The sequence below is a fragment of the Octodon degus genome, unplaced genomic scaffold (genome assembly GCF_000260255.1).
Source record: "Octodon degus isolate 3935 unplaced genomic scaffold, OctDeg1.0 scaffold00246, whole genome shotgun sequence".
Taxonomy (NCBI): domain Eukaryota; kingdom Metazoa; phylum Chordata; class Mammalia; order Rodentia; family Octodontidae; genus Octodon; species Octodon degus.
In genome coordinates, this window is record NW_004524822.1 from 2380808 (window position 1) to 2402292 (window position 21485).

The 21485-nt window shown below is 40.7% G+C and overlaps 1 protein-coding gene across 1 annotated transcript in view; it reads right to left on the minus strand.

The window, feature by feature from the left end:
• Syne1 (spectrin repeat containing nuclear envelope protein 1) overlaps positions 1-21485 on the minus strand; it is a 564055-nt gene that overhangs the window by 263511 nt on the left and 279059 nt on the right. The window contains 9 exon segments of the mRNA XM_023706255.1: positions 327-504; positions 1400-1536; positions 5602-5958; positions 9040-9204; positions 10083-10392; positions 13530-13702; positions 15150-15441; positions 19569-19724; positions 20743-20948. Of these exon segments, the coding sequence (XP_023562023.1) occupies positions 327-504; positions 1400-1536; positions 5602-5958; positions 9040-9204; positions 10083-10392; positions 13530-13702; positions 15150-15441; positions 19569-19724; positions 20743-20948 (1974 nt within the window).

Here is a 21485-nt window from a genome sequence, read left to right on the forward strand (position 1 = left end):
TCTGTTCAGGATCCCTGAATTTTGATTTTCAAAATCTCATGTGTAGCACACTTATGAAAAAATCTAGGGCAGTGATGGCGAACTTTTTAGGCATGAGTGACTAAACTGCACCCCAAAACTCATTTATTTATTGCAAGGTGTCAACTCTGAAGTTAAACCTGAATGCCAAGAGATATTAGTTTAGACAAAAATAATTCATATAATAACATTTATTGTCTTAAAGGGCAAGCAAATCTCACACGTGTCTTAGGTTTGCCACCACTGAGCAAAGAGAATCCTTTAGTGTACTTCAGCCTTTTATTAAAACTAATTGATAAAATTCTTACCTGTATTTTCTGCAGACTTGTGGAAACTTCAGTAATATTTTGAGGTATATCAAAACATTTGGCAGTAGTGATTTTTGCATTAACCAACCACTGCTGAAAATCCCTGAAGGCTTTTCGAAATCTTTGCTGTAAAATCTGTTCTTTACTCTGGCAGCCCTTGGATGCTTGCAAACAGAGACTGAAAAAGTGATTTGAACACTCAGCAAAAGAACAAAACGATAGAGTTGCTTAGGATAATGATTGACAGAATCAATATGCTTAAGAGTACATATTTTGTGCATTTAGTAAAATATTTGATACTTTTTAAAAAAGATTTATTTATGTGGTACAGGGTCTTACTACACAGCTCAGACTCACAGTGATCATCCTGTCTCAGTCTCCCCAGCATTGGGATTATAGGAATGCATCACCACACCTGGTTTCAGTGGTAAGCACAACATGGGTGGCACGGCCTGTGGTGCCAGGGATGGAACTTGGGTCTTGTGCTTGCCAGGCAGACCCTTAGACCACCAAGCTATCTCCCCGGCCCCTGCATTTAATACTTAATGAATTAATATTATCATTGAAATCACACATGAAAAATTTAAAAAGCCTCTAGCTTCTACTTGATTTGATCCTTTCTTTTTTCCTTCCTTTCTCTCTTCCTCCCTCCCTCTCCCTGTCCTTTCCTTCTTTCCTCCCTTTCCCTTTCCTTTCTTTCTTCCCTCCCCTCCCCTTCCTTTCCCTTCTCTTCCTTCCCTTCTCTTTTCTTTGCAAAGAGGTCTCTTGTGTCCTATGTAGCTCAAGCTGGTCTCAAACTCATGCATTCAAGCGATGATAATTCTCTACCTCAGTTTCCCAAGTTGCTGAACTACAGGCAAGCATCACTATGTTGAGCTTAGCTACTTTATATGAAAATATTCTGAAATTGTGTCTGTACATAACTTCATTATCTGTAGTTCTAGCTGTTTTTGAGATGGGGGACAGCTTAAGCCCAGAAGTTCAAGGCCAGCTTGTATAGCACAGCAAGATCTTGTCCCTTTAAATTTTTTTAAAAGAAAAATATTTGAAACATCAGGAGAGTTTATGCTTACCGATTATATTCTTTAATCAAGCTAGAAACTTTTCCACTGTACGCGCTTAGATCTCTAGAAAATCGACAAAGTTCATTGAGCTGAGACTTGAGGTCCTCTGTTGTAGGCTCTGCTTTTTGTAGAGCATCCAAGATCTCCTGACAGAATAACAAGAGCGAGGATTAGACATTTCAATTTTTCAAGCTACATCAGCATAAACCATATTATAAATTATTACTGAGATGTGAAGTGTTAGTTCAGTGAAAAAAGGGGAGTCCATTTTCAGGGTTCCCCTTGACATACAATTAGCTTTTTGTTATTTTATATCCCTTTCTAGCCATGAGTAGACACTCTAATATTAAATATAGTTACATGATTAGTGGACAAATGAACTGAGATAATAAAAAGAAGGACAAATTTTCTATGTTGTTTAAAAGCAGCCTGACCAGGCCATGACAAGATTATACATTGTTTAAAGGTAACGAAAGATGTTTTCAAAGAATAGTAACCCTTAGTTTGGTTTAATAACCTATGCAGTAATTGACTATATACAGTATTACATATGCAGTTACCTCTGACAGAATTTCCTATGACCCACAGGTCTGACTTTACTAGTACTTCATTCATTTCCTAGTTTCATCATGCAGTCATCAAATATTTGCTGAAAGTCTGCTATGCATTAAGCATCTTGCTGGATTCTGGGAACACCCCTGTCCCTCAGTATACAAAGGTATTATTTACATTCTTTTTGAGCTCACAATTCAATGGATGAGAGACACAAATAGTCACAGTCTTATGATAGCTTCATCCAAAATGAAGTTTTAGGGTTTGACAAAATCAAAGCCACGGTCAACTCTGTTGTGCCACTCCTTAACGGACTGTCACATGGAGCAAATGAGGTCATGCAGGTGAAATGCTCAGCACCATTTCTGGCCCCCTGAAGAATGCTCATTAGAATAAGAAATGATTTCCAGATATTCAAGACCACGTAGATTGTGGTGTCACCACAGCAAAATAAATAAGTAAATAGAGCACACCAGTAGGTGTTGTTATAAATAGTTTTAGAGCTGTTTACTGAGATAGCACAGATTTATAAAGGACTTGTATCTCTTGTCAACCAAACAGGTCATTACTGCACCTACATCCGAGAAGCAGAGCCTCTGTCCCCCTGCTGATGTCAGTCAGACTTTGAATCATCTGGGCCTCGCCCTTGCTTCCCCTTCCCACTCTGTGCAGGAGATTCCCAGGTCAGGCTGGCCTACGTCTTGGCCCCTTCAGCCACTCTCCTCTTGGCCTCTGTTCCTATTTGCATCTTCCCCCTTTATTGCTAGGACAGTGCCTTCATCTCCTAGCTTGATCCCCACTCTGTAATTTTTCCTCTTACATTCTTTTCCCTTTCTCCTGGGCTGGCCTTTGTGCTGTTGCTTATCTTCAGCTGTCCCCTTAGATTCTCACACCTCAGGATTCAGTTCAAGCACCAGCTCCTAGAAGGCTGCTCTGCCTCCTTCCAGCCCCAGAGTGCCTCATCTGAGGACATGCAGTGCTGTGGGCCTTTGTCCCAATCAGGGTCCCCACTGGTTTCCTACTTGCGCATCTTCCCACTGGAGCTGTGATTGTGAGAGAAGCGCTCTCTTTATACAGCTAAGGCTCTGGGTGGAAGATGTGAAAGATTTTTATCTGCAATCATTAAAAATACTGCTACCTAGGATGTGTCTCTTTGCAATTCCAAATGCTACATCAAGAACAGCTATTTTATACTATATGGAGTATTTTTTTAAGGGAGACCATTTTATAAACTAAACAAACTTATTACCTACCAAGAAAGTAAAAACACTCAGATTCAAATTTATAAACTGGGTGATGTTAAAAGAAAAACACTGAGTCCAAAACTTGACATTTAAAAATGCCTGTGACTTTATCCTAAATTAAAGTATCTTTGAAAGCTTTACATTAAATAAATATCCTCATTAGTGTAGTGATTAGTATCTTCCACCTGTCACATTAAATAAATACTATACTGAGTTATGATTAAGTTAGTCCTAGAATGCATACAATTTTCATACTCCTAAAGAGATCTGATATATTTCACCAATAGTAATTTAATAAGCATTAAAATAAATGAGTTTTGCAAATACATTGAACAGGTGTTTGTATCATTCTGTTATGTAGTTTATAGGTCACTGATTTTTCTGTTTTAAGATTTCTTGAATACCACCATTTAACTGCATAAGGTAAATAGTTGTGAGGGTTAGAGATTGGTATAAGCAATAACAAGGCCTCTCCAACAGCAAAATGATGCCATAAGAACCTTCGTAGGGGCTAGGGAGATAGCTCAGCAGTCTAACAACCTGCCTGGTACGTGGAAGGACTTGAGTTCAATCCCCAGTATCACATGCCATGACGCCAGGACAGCCACCAAAACCAGGTATGGTGGTGCACGCCTGTAATCTCAGTGCTGGGGAGGCTGAGACAGGAGGATCACTACGAGTCTAAGCTGCATAGTGAGACTCTATACCAAATAAATAAAGACTTTAAAAAAATTAAAGAACCTTGGCAAATCTACTGCTTGGTGAACATTTCCCTAAACATTCATTACATTTAAAGTATTGGCTCCATTTTAAATGAAATGCCATGATTAGAAATGAAGTACAAATACTGCCAGGCAATGTATTCATCTGCTTGAAAACATTTGCCCTGGAGCCACATGTGGGAGAGGACCTAAGCGAAGGCTGTGTCTGCTGTAAAAACAGCTGAATACCAGTATTTGGTGCCGTACTGTCCTGTGGTTTGTGGCTCTCCTGTTATTTCCTGGCAATAGTACCCAAGTAAGGAATGACAAGAGCTGAAAACAGTAATGTCACCTATGTGCAAAAAAAAAAAAAAAATTTTTTTTTAATTCTCTCCTGTTAATGGAATGGAAAGAAAGGGAAATGGAAAAGATGCATAACAGTGTAACTGGTTTTCTTTCATAATCAGATCACATGAAACAGTTACCAATGCCTTTGTCTCTGTTTTAGGGAACTGACTGTTTATGCTTTCATCTGGCGCATCAAGCTACAAATCAAGAAACACTTACAAAAACAAGCAAACAGAAAACCAGCCCACAAGTCAACCAAAAAAAACCCTGGCTACATTATAAATAAAATAGCTCAAAGAGACAAGTGTGAAGCTGTATTTTATGTTATGCTACGTCTACTTCAAATACTCCACTCCAAACATGACAAAGCTACAAATACTCCCTGACTTTCTTACTGGCTGGAGCTATTTTTAAACGATTGTAACATAAATAGAAGCAGAGAAGTTTACTTTACTAGATTGTTTTTTACAGACAGCCATGACTCAGAGCAGTAGAAAACAGCAAATATTGAAGAGTCTTTCAGAGATCACTAGTGAACAATGAAAGAAGGGAAAAAGATTTCTAAGTTTCTGCCCATTCTTTATAATTCCTTTTCTGTTTCTCTTTCCCTTATTCTGAAAGAGCTGCTATTGAATGGAAGAAAGAAAGGAAAGAAAGGAAAGAAGGAAGGAAGGAAGGAAGGAAGGAAGGAAGGAAGAAAGAGAAAGAAAGAAAGAAAGAAAGAAAGAAAGAAAGAAAGAAAGAAAGAAAGAAAGAAAGAAAGAAAGAAAAAGAAAGAAAGAAAGAGAGAGAGAAGGAAGAAAGGCAGGCAGGCAGGAGCCCAGCAAGCATGACGGAGTCGCTATGTTAATGTGCGTTAACTGGCTAATTTGAGCACATCTGTCAAAAGCAAACGGACAGAGGAGAGTCACTCAGGGTGAGAACAGTTAATTGTGCTTTAGTAGGTCACCAAATGTGTGTTCCAAAGCTACAAAGTCAATCTCTTATTTGTTTGAAATAGTTAACTGGCAAGAACACAGCCATGACTCTCTGTCTATGTATTCCTCTGCCCACGGGCCATTTTTTCCCACTGGATGGCCCAGTGCAGTGTTACAAACTCTTACATCAGAAGGAGCAGAAAAAATGTCTCCACCGACAATCAAGTTTCAGGAAATAATTTTTCTTTTCTCTCACATGTTAACTTTTACCAAAGTTTGATTTATGAGAAAAGGAAAAAGATCAGCTTTTGCAAATTTCATCAGATAAATACTTCTTCCAAGTCTGGATCTTGTATGTTTTTAGTTAGCTAAGACTTCTTTTAACAACCACGAGAGGCAAAGACATGTTTCTAGCATAACTGCCGTGAGAAAAGCGGAAGCCAACTTACTCGTCCTGCGTGCCAGGATTCCACTATCTCGGTGTCCGTGTTCTTGCCTTCCAGGAGGGCCAGCTGCTGCGCCCAGGTTTTCAGAAGGGCACCGAACTGCCCCAGGGCCTGCTCGAGCTGGGCCACCTGGCCCGAGAACTCCTGCTCCGAAAGGGCCATCTGACTGACCAGGTCCTCCAGGCTGCGCCTCGTGCGGAACACGCTGTCTTCCCACTGCTTCCAGTCGGCTCGCAGGGCCTGCATCTCAGAGTGTAGGAGCTCACACCCACTGGCAGCTGTGTGCTGCTTCACTCCGGGTGCCAGCGACTCCACTCGGCCCAGGCGGGCTGCTCCAAGCTCTCTGGAATCTATCAGCTCCTGTAATGGAATATCGCCATGGAAACCAAGGAGGCGTGAGTCACTGGGCTGCAAGTTTTCAGAAGTGTGCAGCGGGGACTTGGTCCCGCTAGGAAGTTGGAGCAAGTGAGCACAGAGAACCCGGCTTCACGCAGCTGCCCACTCCTGAGTCCTAACAGCAGGGAATTAACTCTGTGAGCGCCCGGGCTTGCGACACAGTGCCCTACGGAGCCCAGACAGGGCAGCAGGCACCCTGGACCCGTGCCCTTCTGAAGCATGAGAAGTGCTTGGGAGCGACTTCAGTGTATTGCTCCTGTAAATAAACAGATCTGTATTTCTTGCAAGTAGAAGGACCGGGTAACACGGGTCACCCAACCCCATCGGCTTCGTCCCCACCCACTACTCTCCGCTTCCGCAGGACGGTGGCTTACATTACACTGCTGTTCTGCCAGCAGCAAGCTGACCCATCACAGTGCAAGGGTCACTTCCCTCTTCAGTTCAAATACTTCGGGGCTTCAGTCAACATTTTGATAGCAACTAAAATAAGTGACCCACAGACTGACTTCATTAACGTGTAAAAGATACTGTAGACTGGGTTTGTCTACGACTATTACTTTTACCTTTAAAAAAAAACACTAGAAATTTAACAATTTACATACTGTTTTTAGCCTAGAGGCACATATGCTACAGAGGACAATAGGATAAAATTAAAATATGCATTGGTAAATACGCAAATAGTGGCATTTCTTTCTGAGAGCAGATTTCTTAGACTGAAATTTTTTCTTGCTGAAAAAGTCAACTGTTTTACTCATATATTTATGTACCTATAGCTAAAGTCAGGATTTTTTTTTCTCATTATAATAGAAAATTATGATATCATCTCTGGATTAAATAAAAGGAAATAGTGACAATTAGAGAAAAATCTTCAAGAAGAAAATCAACTAGGAATTAAATGAAAAATTTGGCTAAAGATGATACATGCTTCATAAGTTATGCATAAAAGATATCGTAACTGTTTTTAGAATACAGTTTGCTTTTCATTTAATTAGATTAAAATCAATGTATCTTCTCACAATTCTATACAGCAGAGCCAAATTTTAGTGTCCATCATTTGAAAGTACTGTGGAGTTGTCTAAAGCTCAATCACAAGAAATGTAATTTGATATGTATGTAAGTGTATCCTTCCACAGTTAGCATTTAATATAAATAGTTAAGCTCCTTCAACAGCAGAATTCTAAAATCAGTCCTGTTTATCACTGCATATAGTAATTAGTGAACTGAAAATTATAGCTTTTAAAAAGTGACATGCTTCACAAACCAATTTAAATATTGATACTGTGCCTTCATGAGTGATTTTGAATTTAGAGTTCAGGAGGTAAGAACTATCAAAATGCTTACCAGAGTACTCTTGTGTCTTATCCCAGTTTTCTTTGGCACGAAAGTGGACCAATATTTATCATCACTAATCCTACTCATCTGTATTTTGAATGGAAGCATCATTATTATGAAGTGGCTCAAAATGGCTGATAGATATATCTTCTCGTCTTGCACTTGAGCTCTTTCAGAACATTAACTACATGTTCACACAAGTCTTCATGCCTGTCCTGGACAGTTCTTACTGGATCAGGGCTGGCCAGGGGTCCCAAGACAGAGGACATGTTCTCTCTATTTCTTCCAAGGTTATCCCTGCCAGCCTATATTTTGGCTGGAGCTGACCTTGAAGGGGCAGCCTCCAACCAGCTTTACTTTCTCCTTCCCTGTTTGAATTCCTTCTCTTATACTTCCATCCTTCAGAAGCACATTGTGAAGCCCTTTCAGAGGGAGAGAGAACATCCACAACCCAAAGAGTAGCATTTGCAAAAAAAGTTACTTTATTTTCCCAAATTAACTCTGCAAGCCTTAGTCCATCCTTGCTATCTATCCTTCCCATCCCCAAGCCCAGTATCCCCTCCTAAACCCTTGGGGTTTGGTCTTCTTACCCCTCACTGTGGAAATGATTGGGGTTGTTGCCAAAAAGCTAAGCATCACTCTGTTTTCCTCTAAATGGCAGCTCCTTTCTGCATCTGTGATGGCACCAACTTCTCCATCCAGACCCTGGTAGCATCCTGCCCTCTTAGCCTTCTCTATTTATTATTTCATCTTGCCTTTTTCTTTCTCTTCTGTAACACTATTCTTTGGTGGCCCTTAAAACCTGAAAACCTTTGTTGTGCCCACCATCCTGTTTGTGATTCACATTGACCTTCATTGCACCCTCTCTGAGAGCTTCAGCAATAAATTATGTGCAAATAATTTTCAGTACTGCATCTTCAATACAGCTCTCTAACCTGCAAAGTACCGTGAGTATTCAACTGCCTCACAGACCTTACTCCTAAAGTAAGGCCAGTTCCACGTATTCACACTTGAACTCCTATCTGCATGTCTGCACACATTTACTTTCTTCAGGTGATGACAGCTTTTTTGGCTCTGGTTAAAGTCTTCACCTTCACCTTTGCCCTTCCTCTCCTTGTCAGCCCATGGCCAATGAATTACTTATCTACTAAATTCACTGGGTTTCTTTGTTTAGCGTGCTACATGGCAGCCACAATTGTAAATATTGCATATGTATGATCTAATTATCCTTAAAACAACTCTCTGGAAGGTTTTATTTTAATTTTCTTTACTTTTCTTCTACCAATTAATAGATGACGCTTGAAAACACTATCCAAAGTAACTTGTCCAAAGGCCCAGCTAGGAAATCAGGAGAAGAAGATGAGAAATGAGTCCAGAGAGTAGCCTCTGGAAGAGCTCAGTGAGCTATCATCACATTGGTTTTGTCAGCCCAGCATCCTAGCATCTATTTCTTAGTGTCACACTGCAACAACAATCACACTTATCACACAGAAAATACTGCTCTTTGCCCACAAATGTGAAGTTCTCTGAATTCTTTTATATAGTCTTGTTTATGTTTAGAATTACTGAGGCGTGACTCAATAAAAACCAACTAAAGCCAGAAAGGAAATGTTGCAAATGACAGAATCTTGTTCACTGAATTCTTATCACAAGCATGCTGTCTGTACTCAAGAACCCAGGAAATACATGTAGTACAGAAGCCCATTTTCTGACCTTGATTTTTAGCAACTTTTTCTGGGTGGCTGCTGCATCCCCAGACATGTCTGACCACCTCTGGAGCTCTTCCTTTGCTGAGTGGAGCCAGTCAGTGAATTCATGCACTGCGTCTAAATACATGAGATGATCTTTCACAATCTCTTCCACCTTCCTCATTTTCTCCTAGTAAACACAGAAGAGCCTAATTTAACAATCATCACTGAGAACATGACATCAGATTAGATGATGGGCCTAATAGAGGTCACTTAATGTATCTCCAAAGATTTCATTCTCATTCTTAAGTTTTCCCTGAGCATAACACCTAAACTTGACACTATAACCCTTGAACTAAGGCTTTGAAAAAGCAACTACTTTTTCCTGTAAATTTATTATTGTTAACGTAAAAAGCTATGCTTAAGAAAGTTGGTTAGTATACTTGACAACCCACTTTATCACAGTTATTAAACTGTTCTTGTTACTGAAGAAATTATTTATGGTACGTTGGTGTCGAGCATTCTGCTCAGCTCCTTAGGCAGACTTGCTCCTTGAATCCCACCACTTCTGCAACGTGGACTCTATAACGGTCACCATGAACCAGAGCAGGACACACATGTTCACAGTGGTAAGTGACGTGCCCAAAGTCACATGTTAAAAAAACATCAAGGCCAAGATTCAAATTTGGCTAAAAGTGAAGATAAACAAGCCACTTGTCAATGATTGTAATATCCATAAGGTACAGTTCTCAAAAGCAAACCAAAGTAGGAAAAAAGTTAAAATTCTCCCTTGGTTTCTATGCTGGTCACTATTATCTGAAAGCAAACACATGGGAGGCAAGTAAAGATTCATTTCGAGAATGGAGTCTGTGAAATAGTCTACATTTGGAGAACAGGAAAAGGCAGTTTTTACTAAAATGGGAAATGAACACATGATTGAAATCAAGGGAGTCATAAACTTGCAAAATGCAAGTGCTGGCTGGGATCAGAAGTGTGTGCCACTAGGCTGGACCCTTGGCTTACTCTTCTCTCAAGCCTTCAAGTCTTTGTTGGGTATAAAGCATTCACCTTGGCCACAGTTGTGATATCATGAAACTGTGTCTTCAGTTCCTCCTGAGCAGTTTCCTTGAAGGAGTCATCCTGGGTCTTCTCGTAGAGCTCCCTGGCCTTGGTGTTCAGACGCTGCAGAACTCCGGTGTGATCTTCTGTTTCAGAGACAATGGACTGAAAGTGGTCCAGCAGGGCAAACTTCTCCTTCAGTCCTGGCTGCAGTTGTAAAGGATGCTCGAGTTTTTCATCCACTGATTCCATCCACTGCTCCAACTGGTGTCTCCTCTCTAGGTAGTCATTCCATTGGCTAAGCACAGACTCTAGAGCACTAGAATTATTACCGTGTGGTGTTAAAATGAGTGAACTTAATATGACTGCCAAAATTCAATCACAGTCATCACACCCTTGGGTTGGGGCCATGGCTCAGTGCTAAAGGGCTTCTCTGGTATACAAGAAGCCCTGGGTTCTGTCCCCAGTACACCAAAACCCCAACTAAGCCAAAACAAAACCCCTACAAGGCTATTGCATTCATGTAGATTGTTTCAGTAAATATTACTGTAAGGAATGGAAATGCTGCTTTGAGTACAGGGAGAACATAGTTCTCTGATCAATTAAACCCAGAGCACAGTTCCTTCACAAAGGAAATCAGTGCTAAAAGTTGAAGCAAGACGCTATACTCAGATGTGGAACTGGAGACCTCTCTTCCACGTCTTAAGTGGACAGAGAAAGTTTCATGTCGTGCTGTGAAAACTCAACACTGGAAACATCATTTCAATTTCATCCAGCATATATCAATTATTATTATGTTTCTTTGAATTAGATTGATTAATTAAAAATCAATTATGCAATTATACTGTGTCTGCAGTCTACTATTCAAGGTATTCTTCCTGAGTAACATCATTAGATTGGTTTTCATTTAGGGCTACACACCTATACACTCATTCATACACACATAAGTCAATGCTCTGTAGTATATGGGTGAATGAATGAAGGCTCAATTTTTTAAAATGCAAAGATATAAAGTCACAAACATCACAGTGAAAGGGGCTGGTGAGATGGCTCAGTGGTCTAAAGCACCGACTTAGAACAAGCTTAGCAAAGCACAGGGACCACGGTTCAATCTCCCAGCACCACATGCCAGCCAGCCCCGCCCCCTGGTGGGCTGAGCTGGCCACACACACACACACACACACACACACACACACACACAAATAAATTAAAAAAAACAAAAAACAAACATCACAGTGAAATAAATAACCAGCTTTCCAGATACTCAGAACTTTCCAGACTGTCATTCAGAAAAGTCATCTGAAACTGAGCTTTGGAAACTATTCTAAACTGATCTTCAGTGGCTGCCCACCCTCACATACATGTTGGGTTACTTTCTGGCAACCAAATTTCCAACAGTTGCTCAGACTTCTCCTTTGGCATCAATAAGAACCTCGTCACATAACCTCAGTGTTGTACCAGACCCACATTCTTTTACATCCACTTCATGTCTTCTGAAAATTCCAAGTCACACAACCTGGGTCAGAATTTTCTGGAAGGCACCTTCCTACCTACCCTAGGCTGTGAGCAACTAGAGGGCAAAGTCTATTTTCTGTTCTTCCTTCACTATTTTAGCAATATATCTGAATACTGCTACTGCTCAGTATCCAGCTGTCAAATTTATTTTTTGCAGAAATTGGAGAATCAAAGCACTGAATCTGACCGTTGCATTTACATTTCTGTTCTAACCTCTGCACATGTCTAATCTAACATTTGTTCACATTCCTATAAAATTTCAGGAAGCTCTCCTGCTGTCAAATACTGAAAAGTTTAGCTGGTGCTCCCAGAGGCTGCTGTAGAATGAGGCTCTAGAGTCTGACCTCTTTCTTGCTGACCACAAGGAGCTATAGGTAAGAAGCCAAGTCCTGCTTACTTTGCAAGTCACTACTTCTGCTTTGTATTAAAGGGAAAAAAGCCATGCAATCTTTAGGAATAACTCTTATTTCTTGGTGGTATTGCATGGCAGTGCATGGCTGCAGGGATTATTGTTTTGTTTTCCTCTGTTCATTTGGGCACCCATTTCTTACATGATCTGATAGTACAAATGACCTTCAGAATATGGGTCCCGGGATGTGCTTTAGTACAATTCTGGTTTATGATCAGTTGTCCGACAAGCCAGCCAGATTACTCATAGATATTCTGAGGGAGGAATGTAAACATTTCCCACTCATAAATGTGACAACACCTGGTGTGATAACATTTCCCCAAGTTTTCCTTACCTCAGTAGCATCTAATACTCTGTTTCTCGTCTCTCCATCTCTCTCTACAATATTTTTCCTCTCATTTAAATGAAAACATAATTTTGTATAAAACATTCAATCTATATATTAAAGCTTAGTGTGATATTTTAATACATAGGAACATGGTGCAATGTTTAAATCAGGTTAAATTCATCTATCTCAAACATTTATCATTTCTTTATAGTGAACACTTCTAACATACTTTCTTCTGTCTTTCGGAATGTACACTGTATCGCTGTTCTCTTTAGCCCCTTATTATGCAGTAGCATTCCAGGACTTTTACCCTAATTAGAACTTGGTACCTATTGATCAACCATTCCATTTCTCCCTAGCCCTGCTCTCTACAGCCTCTGGTAACAACCCATGTACACTCTACGTATGCTTCCTACATGATGAAATTTATAACAGGGTCCACACATGAGTGAGCTTGTGTGAGACTCAAAAGCTCTACGGGTGTCTTCATGGGCTGAGTTTTGGGTGGAGTGAGTGTTTCCCATTTTATAGGACACCAGCTCTCTGTGCCCCACCACTGTGCTTTCTGCAATCCCGAGGAGAATGATCTTACTTTTCATGAAAGAACACATTTATGCTTAAGCTCAACAATTGCCAACAATGTATTTCCCATATGTTCCTTTCTTATTCTACAGAAAATAAAAATAACGAAAAACATTAGGAACAAAACAGAATTTCAAAAACATGATGATAGGAATTCAACAGTGATTGTTCTTTTGCATATTGTCTTCAACGTATTTGTTCAGGTTACCAGATCTAAGCATATAAAACTGGTCAAAAATTAAGCATTAACTGCTCCATATTTCTTTCTTCCTTCTTCCTTTTCTCCATTCCCTCATCCCAGTTGCCCCACATGTTGCTTTAAAAAGCTAAATATTATTAAAGAATCACATAGCCTTTGCTTTAATGACAAGATTCCTCAAGAGATGATAATAGGGAGATGCCAACATTTAAAAAATAAAATAAAAATACAGAACCAAAACAAGCTGTAAACAAAAGCAATCTTCACTCCTTGGGAAATGCAACCTAGGCAGAGGCAGGCACGTATCCAACCTGCTAAAATGACACGCTTGGGAACTGCACCCCAGGGCACCTGAGCACTGGCCCATCACTTTCTAAGTCACTGGTCTTGCTGGGCAAGTATGGATTCAAATCAATGCCCTACCTCTGAGCATGGACAGAGGTGCCCATGACGTCAGCCCACGAGCCCCTGAGGGTCTGTAGCTGAGCCTGGATCTCCTTCTGACCTTCCTTGTTGCTGCTTCTCATGGCCTGCTCCCCTTTGCCAATGGCCATGTTCAACTTGACTTCACCTTCACCTTTCATCAAGAGAATGTCCTGGGAAGGCAGAAGGAACATTTGTCAGTTAGGAGTAGGAAAATATCCTGTTGCTTTTAAAAAAAAAAAAAACTGTCATGTTTCTGAGGAGAATTAAGGTAAGGAACATCTTATCATCAAAAATATCAACCAACTCTGGGCCCTACTGCTGTAACACATTTTACTGCAGTGTTACATACCAGGGAGTCCCGGGGTCAAATATAAACTCCAACTTAAATTCTCAGAAAACATTGGCTCCCTAGCCTGGAAATGACAATTGCATAGATTGGTTTCAGAGAGTAAAAATAAATTTTGTGAAGGAAGACACAGCTGTCACAACCTCAAACTTTCCATACATTCAATACCTCGCTGATTAATACTTTTTAAGGTAATTTTTTTTTTTTTTACATTTGGTACAGGGTCTCACTATGTAGTACATCCCAGTGCATCCTCCTTTCTAAGCCTCCCCAATGCTGGGATTACAGGCATGCACTACCATGTCCAGTTTTGGTGGCTGGCTCAGCATGAGGCCGACACTGCACACAGTACTGGAGATCGAACCCAGGCCCTTGAGCTTGCTAGGCAGGCCATTAGATCACTGAGCTATCTCCCCAGCTATGTCCCCTATGTATCCCTTTTTGACTGATTTCTCCATTTTTGTCTGCACAACCATTATTTAGAGGCTCCCAGAAGCATTAGGACTTTTATAGCTTGTGTCTAGATGTTGCCCCTGAAACTTCATGACATTGTAGCAGGGGCTTTTCAGAGAGTTGTTGACACCAAGGGTGTGTCATTGCTAAGTCAGTCTACTAATTAGTTTGACACAGTGAAAGCTATGCCTGCCCTAGAGTGGGTAGTCTACATACAGTATAAGACACAGAGGAGGGCTGATAAACTCTCATGTGCCAGCTTGCCATGGACTACTTTTCCTCTTTGATGGCCCTCCAAAATGCTGTCTTGCCTTGAAGTCAGCTGACTGTGGACTGAAGCCTCTACAAGCTGGAAGCCAAGTGAACCTTTCCTCCACAATTTTGGTTGTTGGGTATTTCGTCTCAGCAAGGGGAAGCATTACTGAGACAGTGGCCTCCATCACCTCTAGCCCAGCTCTGCGGACTGCTGTGTGCACAGCCTTGCTTGCTTCCATCGTGGCCCCTACCTGTGCTTGCACTGCAGATGCTGCTTTATACACTGTCTTCTCCTACAAGACCAGGAACTCCACAGAAGCAAGGACTAGCCTGTACCTCTGCACTGCCAGAAGCTTGCTTAGCACTCAGACAGATTAGGTACTGAATGTTTGCTGACTATTTAACTCAATGAAACTAAAAATAATTTTAAAGATATTTGAACACAATTGTTCTTTTGCTAGAGAAAAATGTCCCCTATGTATCCCTCTTTGACTGATTTCCCGATTTTAAAGGTTCCTGGAAGGATTTCCGGCACTGGGGAGCATCTGGCTGGCCACACATACCTGTATCTGTGACAGGCGCCTCTCCAAGGTTTCCTTGCTACCGAGGGTGCTTTCTGCACAGGCCAGCTTGTCTTGGACATCTCTCACCTGGGACCACATGTCCTGGAGGGCGTCCTCCAGTGCCTCGTGCTCCTGGAGGGCAAGCTGGCAGCCCCGTAGTCTCTCCTTGGTCATCCTGAGCAGGTTTTGATAGCTGCTGAGGAGCTGGGAGCCCAGGCGGCCACCCTGCCCTGCACTGTGGCCTTCCTCACTGAGAAGCTGCCCTCTCTGGGAAAGTTTATCGAGAGACTCTCTAAAAAAGGAACAGAAAAAAAAACCTCACTAATTCTGACATTCCGGAGCACAGGGGAGTGACAGATGATTGTTGATATTGGAGCAGGAACCAGACAAAGGCTCGAGGCTCACATGCCTTTAAAATTAAGATGCTGGGAACCAGCCCGGGTACTTGTGTTCTCTTATGGTCTCTCTTAATGGAGCTAATGGCCACTGGTGGAAATGATCCAACCCATGTTGTGTTTGGGGCCAAATAGTAGGGATGGAGCTGACTGAGAATTCAGCTCAAAAGATGGCCTTGCTTCCTCTCCAGGCTTATTGGGAGCATCTCTCCCTTGCTACCCGGTGATCTATATGTGGCAAGCTCCCTGCAGTTCCTAAACCACTCTGCCACTTAGACTATGCACTTTGCACGTGCCCTATAAAGCTGTTTTGATCAGCAGTGGGCCACCCATACAATGGTGAGACCGTAAGATGCCATCACCTAGTCATAGCAAAGCATTAGTTTCTGCAAGCCTACTCTGTGGCTTGACATAGTCACAGTGACAAAATCACCTGATGATGTAGTTCTTGGTATTGCTCTGTTAAGCAGTAACTCACAGTATGTGCAGTCTCTGCCTTTGGGAGCAGCCTTCTGCTCTTTTGTGTTTGCCTTATTTTCTTTCAAGGTATTACATCCCCCAGGAGCACCCACAACGATGCAGGAGAAGCGGCAGAGCGGGCCTTCCCTCATGCACCTTCCTTGTCCTGCTTTCTTACCCAGTAGATCTTTCTCAATGCACAGAGCTGTCATCCTTTTAAAACCAGTGCTACAGCATGAATCCTCAGTCCTCAGAACCCAACACAATGTGAAGCAAAGCAAAAAAACAAAAACAAACAACCCCCCCAAAAAACAACAACAACAAAACACCCCCCACATTTTTCAAAGGCCTTTGTACGTGTTTTGCAATTTTCCTTGCCGTAATCTCGAGTACTGTGTTCATTTCACTTTGGAGCTATTTTACTAAGGTCAAGGGAAAAACATAATCATTATGTAGCCTGCTACTTCAGTTTAGAGCTCTGAATTTTTTTACTTATTTGTTTGTTGCTTAAGTACAACTTGGGCAATCATTTACTGTTATTTTCATTGTAAGCTGACAATTTGTAATTGTCTATATTTACAGGAAAAAGTGGTCTTATGACATGAATACAATGTGCACTAATTAAATTAAGCAGATAAACATGTTTATCGTTTCAAATACTTCACTCTTTTGTGATGAGAATATTTGAAATTTATTCTTTTACTAATTAGGGATGTACAATATTTGTATTTCAAACTATATTCACCATGCTGTTTTTTGTTTTTGTTTTTGTATTTTAAGGAAGGGTCTACAGGGTGTTCAGGGTCTCACTACTAGATTGGACTTGTAGTGATCTGTCTGTTTAGTGTCTCCCAAGAGCTGGGATTACAGGCACGCTCCACCACGCCCAGTCTTAATCACTGTCCCTGTGTGTTCCAGGGTGGATCCGGCACGGCAGGCCTGGGGATCAAACCCCCAGCCCCTGCCCTGCTTATAGGCACTTTACTCCACTGAGCTATTTGGCTGGCCCATCATACTGTTAAGTTACACTAAAAACAGCAAAATCATCTTATTCCTATTTAACTCAGATTTTATACCTTTAACTCTCATTTCATGATCCCCTGGCTTCCAAAACCCTAAACCTTCAATCGAGAGAATTCTTATCAGGAAAATAAAAGTACACACAGGAGTGAAGAAATGACTAAAAATAGGGCCAACCAAATAACTCAGCAGACTAAAGTGCATGCTTAGGCAGATGCAGGGGCTGGGAGTTCAATCCCCAGGCCTGCTGTGCCGGCCCCGCCCCCCTGGGTGCACTGAGAAGGCGATTGAGACTGGACGTGGTGGTGCATATCTGTAATCGTAGCACTTGGAAGGCTGTAAACAGGAGGATCACTACAAGTCTGATCTACGCAGTGAGACCCTATACACCCTGTCCTAAATGCAAAAAAAAAAAAAAGAAAAAAGAAAAACAAAAAAGAAAAACAAAAAAGAAAAAGAAAGAAATGACTTAACTACTAGTAAAATGTCTCATTATTTGTAAAAGAACATAAAGTGTTAATCTGAGTAGCTACTATATAAAGTCTCCTTTGAGCCATCCTGAGATATGAAGAGTGGCTCAATATTATGCCTACTCTAAAAGATATTTATTATATTTGTAATTTGTTTGCCAAGGCAAGATGTCAATAATAATAAAAAACAAGGTGTTATATTTGTTACTACAAGATGAACTGTTGGATTAATGAAAAAAAATGCAGTGAGTCTCAGGTCTGTGTACTTTTAAAAAGTACGAGACATCTTCCCAAAATATTTGAGGTATTGGAAATATAATGGGAAATTCTAGAACACTGGGAGTAGTAAGGAGCAAGTGAAAGAACTGAAGTGACCCAGCACAAGATCATGGATGACCAGCACAGTGCATAGAATGCACTAGAAAAGCAGCCATTTTGGTAGGAAATACCCTGGATTCAAGTAAGGTCACTTGTCATCTGCACTTGGGATACCAGAGAGTAAAACTTCAAGAAAAATGGCTGTCAATTCAGGTCAAAAATTGTAATTCTTGATGCCAGGGAGATAGCTCAGTGGAATAAGTGCTTGCCTGACAAGCACAAGGTCCTGAGTTCAATCCCCGGTTCTGCCAAAAAAAAAAAAAAAAAAAAAGATTAGTACAAAGACAAGTAAAGCAAAACATTGAGTCTGATGAAGGGTATTTAGAGCACTTTCTCCAATAGGATTTTAGCATAAACATGCCAAAAAATGTAGGCACAAAGGAAAGTACTGTCGTTTCCCTATCCTACGGGCACGTAGAGATGGAGACTTGAAGTCCCTCATCTTGAAGGACTTAGTTGGATATTGGTGGATCCTATCATCAAAGTTAGCCATCAATAATATTTCCAGTGATGGAACAAAAGTATTTCAGGGAAGTTCTGTAGTGGTTAACAAGCTAGCACGTGTATTGAAGGAGCTGTCAGGAGGAGTTCTGCTGTTTGGTTTTTCTACATGCTTGTTTTTCAAGGCAAGGAGTACTAGGTGTGTGAGACCATGAAAATGATGTGAAAGGTATAGAAAATGCCGTGACTTGAATGGGGCAAGTTTTACAATATTAATGAATGCTGATTGATCTGAGCATACGATCAGGTATGCCCCTCTTCTACCTCACAGCCTAGTGCTCCTGCTCTTTTGGAGGCTGATTTCCAGGATCCCAAGTGTTTGTGGCATCTGTGTTTCCCCAGAGAAAATTGTTCTCTCTTCTGGTGGGGAGGAGGCAACTAACAATGCCAGGAGTGACACTTACAGTGAACTTAGGGACCAAGGTGCTGAAGGTGGGTGGTAAGTCAAGCATAAGAAAGAAACCCTGACTTGCTCACTCAGTAGGGAAGGAATGAAGAGAGAAAGCCTGAGGTAGAGAACAGGAATCAAAGGAGAGTCAGATAAAAGGACCATGTCTTTTGCTTCATTAAGAAAATTTGGGGATGGGTGCACAGGAAATGTACCTAGGGCATGAAATGTGTGAAGAATGAGTGGAAGTTGAAGTCTGCAGCATTAACTTTGTGTCTTTATTGCTATGGTCAATTTCCTGTGTGCTTCATGTTACATTGTTCCGTCCTCAAAACAACCCCAGAAAGGAAAATACAGTAGTACCAAACTGTGTCTAAAGGAAAAAAAATGAAGAGTTATAGTAGATAAGTACCCAATTTTTTTTTTTAATGAAAAGGTAGAACTAATATGCACATTGGCTCTTTATTTCTATCCCGCAGTCTGTAGAATGACACACTGATATAATGGAAACAGTAGCAACATCTTGCATTCTAGCCATTCAGTGAATTATTATCAACACCAAACCAAATCAGATCACCCTAGAGAAGACCAGGCCAGGTAGGCCAGGCCAGGCCAGACCAGACCAGACCAGACCAGACCAGACCAGACCAGACCAGACCAGACCAGACCAGAAGAGACCAGACCAGACCAGACCAGATCAGATCAGACCAGACCAAACTAAACCAAACCAAACCAAACCAAGCCAAAACACCAAGCAGTTGAAGACATAATAGTAAATAATGGACCTGTTCTATTTTTGTTTCCATACCTAGCGGCCATAAGTTCTCCCAGAAACATTTCAACTTTATGAACTTCATTTTTCTTTTCCAGAAGATGCTGTTTAATCTCTCCCAGATTTTCTGTATTTAGTCTTTCTTCCATTTCATGGATCCATAAGTTCAGTTTTCTGTGCTGATCTTCAAAGCTAAAGAAAAAAAAATACTCTAGAGGAATTCTGCTTTGCTCATTACATTAGTAAGTTCTAATAGCTAAGGTCACTTATGTCTTTTTATGGCAATTAAGATTGCACGGAATTTTAAGTTAGGAAGAAATATCAGCAATAAGCCTGTCCAAATTTTTGCTTGTTTCAGGAATAAAGTTGACAAGTCCTGATATTATGATTTGGTATACAAGCAGGGAAAAATTACCTTACCTAAATAGATTTCATAATTATTAATGGACGTGTGATTACATTTTCATGTCAACATACACTTAGCTTTGTGTGTCTGAGTACAAAGACTTCAATGGTTGCCAGTGGACAAGTGCACATGTATAGCTCCCGAGAAAGAAGGGAAAGTGGTTCTTACATCTTTGTTTCTTAAGGAAATTTGAATTTGTCACAAAAGCTCTGAATTTTGATGATAGTATAAGCTCTACCAGAATCCTGGACAAGTCTAAGGCAAATTATTTGGCAACTAGAAAGGCAATTTGATTATAGTGATGTCTTTTCTCATACTGACAAGGAATTTTTTCTTCTAGTTTGATATTTACTCTCATTGACATACATTATTGACTGTGATTGATTAGCAAAATTTAGTATCATTTTCTGCCATGATATTATCTAAACAGAAGTAGACATAAGAAAAATCTTGGATCACCTAAAATTGGAAGTTTGAAAGCACTACCATCTTGTGTTAGCCTAACAGATGAAAATTACATCAACTATATCATTTATAATTACTACTTAAAATAATTTATTTTCTTCTTTTTTTAAGAAATGTTACAAAATTCCATTAAGCAAAGTAGTAGGAAACTACTGAAAATAATTTATTTTTATATGTAGAAAATAAAGTATAAGCTCTTGCTTATTTTATTAGAAACAGCATGTACTTAAGGTAGGTCAAACATCATTATAATTTAAACTCTTTATTTCAAATTTATGTTTGCTCACATGGCCCATTTCTCTGTGTGTAATGAAATTTACACTTATCAGAGCAACCTACCTGCCCAGCTCAGAAGCACAGTCTTGGAGAGCCTGCTTGTCTTTAAGGCATTGCTTCAGAAACACTTGAAACTCTTCATTTGCCTTTGTAATTTGCTCCTGAATGTTGCTGACAATTTGTTTAGACAGATGTGCATACAGAGTCTGTCCCTCCTGAGTCACTGCATCAAGCTTGCTTTGCCCATCACTGACTGAGTCCAGAATGTTCTGTTGCAGAAAGTGAAGATAATATAATATATTTGCTATGATTCAGAAACCCTGGTTCATGGGCTCATTCATTACAATGCTGAGCTGAGACAGTAGACAAAAGTAAAGCAAAACCCAGATGAAAGAATGTCTAGTGAGGGTGGGATGAGAATGATGCATTGGAATAGGTAGGGCCAAGGGACATAGTTAGGGATGGTGGCTGCCAGCCCTTGAAGCCACTGAGGGCAAATAGATCAGTGTCCACCTGGAAAACCAGATAATTTCATCGTCGTCGTTCTCAATTCCTCCCTGATTTCAAGGTCTCAGAAGTACTGCGATATTTCCTCTATCTAGCCACCTGCTCTTCTTCTCCTCCTCCTCCTTTTCCTCTTCCTCCTCTTTTTCCTCCTCTTACCCTTCCTCCTCCTTTTCCTCTTCCTCCTGTGACCCACCCGTCACACACAGTCTGGACCTCAGGAAAGGCACCTTCCTTCCTCTCTTCTTTCTTTCTTTCTTTCTTTCTTTCTTTCTTTCTTTCTTTCTTTCTTTCTTTCTTTC